Source organism: Gossypium hirsutum, chromosome A10, assembly GCF_007990345.1.
Source record: "Gossypium hirsutum isolate 1008001.06 chromosome A10, Gossypium_hirsutum_v2.1, whole genome shotgun sequence".
NCBI classification, from domain to species: domain Eukaryota; kingdom Viridiplantae; phylum Streptophyta; class Magnoliopsida; order Malvales; family Malvaceae; genus Gossypium; species Gossypium hirsutum.
The window spans coordinates 95,211,401-95,216,968 of NC_053433.1; the positions used below are offsets into that span (position 1 = coordinate 95,211,401).

General features: G+C 39.7%; 1 protein-coding gene across 1 annotated transcript; it reads right to left on the reverse strand.

Moving 5' to 3' along the window:
- Nucleotides 1-4,876: 4,876 nt before the first annotated feature.
- Nucleotides 4,877-5,221, reverse strand: LOC107895527 (uncharacterized mitochondrial protein AtMg00860-like). The gene has a single exon (XM_016820792.2). It carries the CDS (start codon nucleotides 5,219-5,221, stop codon nucleotides 4,877-4,879), a length of 345 nt encoding a protein of 114 aa, XP_016676281.2.
- Nucleotides 5,222-5,568: the final 347 nt, after the last annotated feature.

The window sequence follows — 5,568 nt, forward strand, 5'->3', positions numbered from 1 at the left end:
TGATAACGAAGATGTAGAAATGAGATCAACAATCCGAGGCTTTTGTTTTTCCCCGATTTAACTCCGTACGAGGTCTATCTTGATATACAAATTTAATCCATTTAATAACTCTATTATTCAATTTAGTCCACATTTCATATTATTACAAAATTATAATTTTACCCCTCATATTTAACCTTTTTACAATTTAGTCTTTAAGCTCAAAAATTGAAATTTAAACATTTTCATCCCTAACACATGCTAGCTGAATTTATTATGAACCCATATCAACTCATACAAATCATCATTTCACAATTTAACCATGATATTTTACTGCTTTTATAAATAAGTCTCAAAATGATAATTTCATCAAAATCATTGTACAAAACTTGTTAATTTAATAACAAGGACTCATAATCTTTCATTAAAATTCAAAAATCATGCAATAACATTCATGGAAAAACCCTAAACCTTTAACAATTTTTTAGATTAGTCCCTGGGCTAGCTAGATTAAGCTACAACGATCCTGAAAACATAAAAATCATTAAAAACAGGACAAATGTCACTTACAGGTAAGCAAGCAAAGTGACCGAACCATGAAAACCTAGCTATGGCCTTTCTCCCTTCAAATTTTTAGTGGATGAACAACTTAGGAAGATGATACTTTTTTTTGTTTTATTTCAACTTTAACTAATTTACAAACTTAACCTTCATTTAACACCAAAATTTCATTAATACATAGCCATATACATCCACTGTAACACCCCAAACTAGGCCTAGACGTTACAGCTAAATCCAGCAATGTCACATGAGAGTGTTTTTGGAAAACTGTTTAAATACATAAAAATCGTTTCAATTATTATCTTTTACTTAGTTCAAAAAAATTGTTAATTTATTAGTTGGCGCAAAAACATTTCTTAATACACGGAAGCTTTAAAATCCAAACAACTCTTGGTACCGTTTTACTTACGAAAACCTTAGTTAATTTAAAAAAAACACGTTTAGCCGTTGTAGTCTATATTCCAAATCACAGTTCAAAAACCTAAATTAAAACCAAAAGCCTAAGTCCAAAATTACATTGAAATTCCCCCCAAAATAATGAAAATAATAGATAAAACAAAAGTAGTAAATTCATAAACCAAAATGTATGTAGTCGTGGTCACCATCGAGTCCCCCACTGCATGGATTCGCCTACTGCTGGGGATTACCTAAACAAATAAAACAAATAAAGGGTAAGTTTTTGCAACTCAGTGTGTACATCTCCACAGTTCAGCATGCATACAGTCAGATAATAGAATACAGTCATAAATCGGGCCTGAACCCTTTTACAGAATCGATGTGGGCCTTGGCCCACTCAGAAACAAAATCAAATATAACTTAGGCCTTAGCCCATCTCAGATATAGCATGCATACCAAATCGGAATAATAGAAACATGCCCACCAACCTTGCACACCAACTCTGACCAACCCAATACACCATGTGGGGATAAAATCGATCCACCCATCCCTGTACACAAAATATAGGGATAAAATCAACCCATCCAACCTTACACACCATAGAGTACCGTAAAGCGGCACATGACATAAATATGCAGCTTAGCTGCCAGATAACAGGCTTAAAAGGCCTTTCAAATACTTCCTTCAACTGTATCAAACCCACCCCAATGCAATGTATCATACAAGAATGGCATGCTATAATGCAGATTAATAGACATATTTTCATATTCAGAGCATACAAATATACATGCTAAGTGAAACATGGTAGTACAAACATCGTAATATCAGATCACAAAATCAAGGGTCTAAGTAAGGCTTACCGACCCTACGACAGTCACAGTCGACTTGGGCAACCCGTGTAATCTTACAGAACATTTCAGAAAAATAGGCTCACACGCCTATGTGGCCTGCCCGTGTGGGCCCACACGGTCCAAATTAGCCTTGGCCGTGTGGATCACAAGGCCTAAATTAGCCTTGGCCGTGTGGATCACACGGCCTAGCCCAGAATTCCACACGCCCGTGTGGGCTCACATGCCCATATGGCCCACACGGCTCAATTGGCTGAGCCCATGTCTCGCACACGGCCTTGCTAGCCAATACACGGTCGTGACCGTCGTGCCCGTGTCTCGTGTGCACGGCCTGGGTTGTCGATCACACGCCTGTGTACTGCCACATGGCCTACCCAACGGGCAGCTACACGCCGGTGTGGCGTCGACAGAATGCTTTTCGGCTTTCTCTAAATATCATTTTCTATGCAATCGGAGTACACACTTAGTTTAATTTCGACACGTAAACACTCTAGAGTACTCCAGAACCTATATTTGACAATTGAAACCCCAATTTTAGTCACTTAATCTAAAACTTAAATGAAGTTATAATGGAGTGCTCATCACTCAAACAACGAAACCTTACCTTTGATCAAAACGTGAAGTTCACGCTCTTAACCCGTCAATGGGAATGATTTGCAGACTCTAGATCAATTCCTAAACCAGAAAGAACTTCTCTTAGTGAAAATATATTCAGAAACAGATAGATAAACAAAAGCCGAAACTTACCAACAATGCCTGAAAGGGAAGCAGAGATGACGAAGGCTAACGAGCGATGGAAAACAGAGAAAGAAATATGGGACTGTAGCAAAATAGAGGTCGGCATGGGGAAGAGGAGAGAAACGATTGAAATTTTTGGGAAGAAAAGAAATTTTCGGTTATGGGGGAAAAAACAATAAAGACTATCCTGATAGCCACTCCCCTAAAATCTCTTCAAATCTCTTTGTACAATCTCCCCACTAAGTCCACCACTTAGAATCTCATCCTACTCCAAACTCTCACACGGCTCGAGCAACAAAATAAATCCCTCGTTTGCATAGGGATTCGAGCACAAGACCTTCAGTAATTTAACACACCACTTAACCACCAGACCAGCAAGCCCATTTTTATAAGCTTTTACAAATAAACATATATAAGCCTAATGACCAAAGGCAAGGCTTTATTTAAATAAAAATCAAAATTTTTCCCAAGCTAAGGCTTGAACTTGGGACCTCTCGCATACACCCAGAACACTTAACCATTGAAATAGATACAAATTTTATGAAAATTAACTATGGAAGCATAATAATAAAATTTGGAGCGTTACAACTCTACCCCTCTTAAAGAAAATTTCATCCTCGAAAATTTACTTGATCAGAAAAGGTGTAGATACTGCTATCGCATCGAATCCTCAAACTCCCAAGTAGCTACCTCAGTGTTATGATTCCGCCACAGCACCTTAACTAAGGAGATAGACTTCCTCCTCAAAACCTTAACATCGCGATCCAGAATCTGAACTGACTTCTCCTCAAAGGTCAGATCTGGTCGAACGTCAATCTCCTCCACAGGTACAATGTGCGTGGGGTCAGAGCCATAGCGTCTCAACATTGAGATGTGGAACACATCATGTATGTGATCTAACTCTGGAGGTAGCTCCAACTGATATGGGATTGGCCTTACTCGCTTTAGAATCTGGTATGACCTAATAACCCGAGGGCTCAGCTTGCCCTTGCGACCGAACCTTAGAACCTTCTTCCAAGGCGAGGCCTTAAGGAAAACCATGTCCCCCATAGAATACTTGATGTCCTTCCTCTTCAAATTAGCATAGGACTTTTGTCTATCAGAAGCCGCTTTCAATTGATCTCAAATCAAGCAGACTTTATCCTCAATCTCCGATACCAACTCTGGACCCAGAATACGTAGCTCACCCAACTCAGTCCAGCATAAGGGAGTATGGCAGTTACGACCATATAGTGCCTTGTAAGGTGCCATCTGTATACTAGACTGATAGCTGTTGTTGTAAGCAAACTTTACTAATGGCAAGTACTCCTTCCAACTGCCTCGGAAATCTATAATGCAACCCTTCAACATGTCCTCCAGTATCTGAATCACTCTCTTCGATTGACCATTGGTTTGAGGATAGAAAGCAGTACTGAAGTCTAATCTCGAACCCAAAGCCTAATGAAGCTTCTGCCAGAATCGAGATGTAAAACGAGGATCCCTATAAAAAATGATCGAGACAGGTACCCCATGTAGCCTCACTATCTCAAAAATGTAAAGTTTGGCCAATTTCTATAGGGAGAAGTCTGTCCTAATAGGAATGAAATGTGCGGTCTTGGTCAATCGATCTATGATGACCCAAACAGAATCCTTCTTAGGGGGTGTTAGGGGCAACCTACTAACGAAGTTTATCTTTACTTGCTCCCGTTTCCATATTGGTATCTTAATAGGCTGTAGCAATCCTGAAGGTAATTGATGCTCAGCCTTAACACCCTGACCACCAGTACAACTTTCGGAGATCTCAGTACATCTTGTTCCCACTGGGATGCATAGCATAAGGGTTATTATGTGCCTCATTTAGAATCGACTATCTTAAGTCATCATCATTCAGTACGCAGATCTGTCCTCGAAACATAGTACCCCATCTCATTAATCCAAAAATTTGTAGTATCTCCATTCTTAATCTGACGAAACCTCAACTCAAGAGACTTATCTCCCATATTTTTATCCCTGATCTGATCAATCCATGTTGGTCTTACTTACAGCTTAGGCAAAAGACTCCCATGATCGAATAAACTGAGTCGAGTGAACATCGCTCTCAAATTGGTCATAGCCCTACGGCTTAACGCATCGGCCGCCACATTGGCCTTACTAGGATGATACTCAATACTACAGTCATAATACTTAAGCAGTTCAACCCTCCGACGCTGCCAAAGGTTTAACTCTTTCTGAGTAAGGAGATATTTGAGGCTCTTGTGATCAGTGTAGATGGTACACTTCTCACTGTATAGATAGTGACTCTAGATCTTAAGAGCAAAGACTACTGCTGCCATCTCCAAATTATGCATTAGATAATTAGCTTCCTGAGTCTTGAGCTAACGAGATGAATAAGCAACAACTTTATCGTCTTGCATCAGAACACAACCCAAACTCACATGTGACACATCACTATATACCACGAAGTCTTTACCGGGTTCAGGCTGAATCAGAATAGGTGCTTGAGTTAACACAGTCTTGAGCTTCTCAAAGCTCTCTCGCTGTATATCAGTCCACACAAAAGGAACTCTCTTATGCAGAAGCTTAGTCAACGGAGCTGCGATAAAAAAGAACCCCTCTACGAATCGTCGATAATATCCTGCTAGCCCCAGAAAGTTACGAATTTTTGACACATTCTTCTTCTGTTTCCTACTGAACACAGCCTCAATATTATGAGGATCCATACGAATCCCCTCAGTAGAAACCACATGCCCTAAAAAGGTTACCTCTCAGAGCTAGAATTCACATTTCATAAACTTTACAAACAACTGTTTATCTTGCAGAATCTGCAGAACTACCCTGAGATGCTCATCGTGCTCGTCCTCTAACTTAGAATACACCAAGATTTCATCGATGAACACTACCACGAACTGATCTAAGTAAGGCTAAAATACTCGGTTCATCAAGTCCATGAATGTCGCTGGTGCATTCGTCAACCCAAAGGGCATAACTAGGAACTCGTAATGTCCATAACGAGTCCTAAATGACATTTTATACACATCAGCCTCCTTCGCTCTCAACTTATCATAAC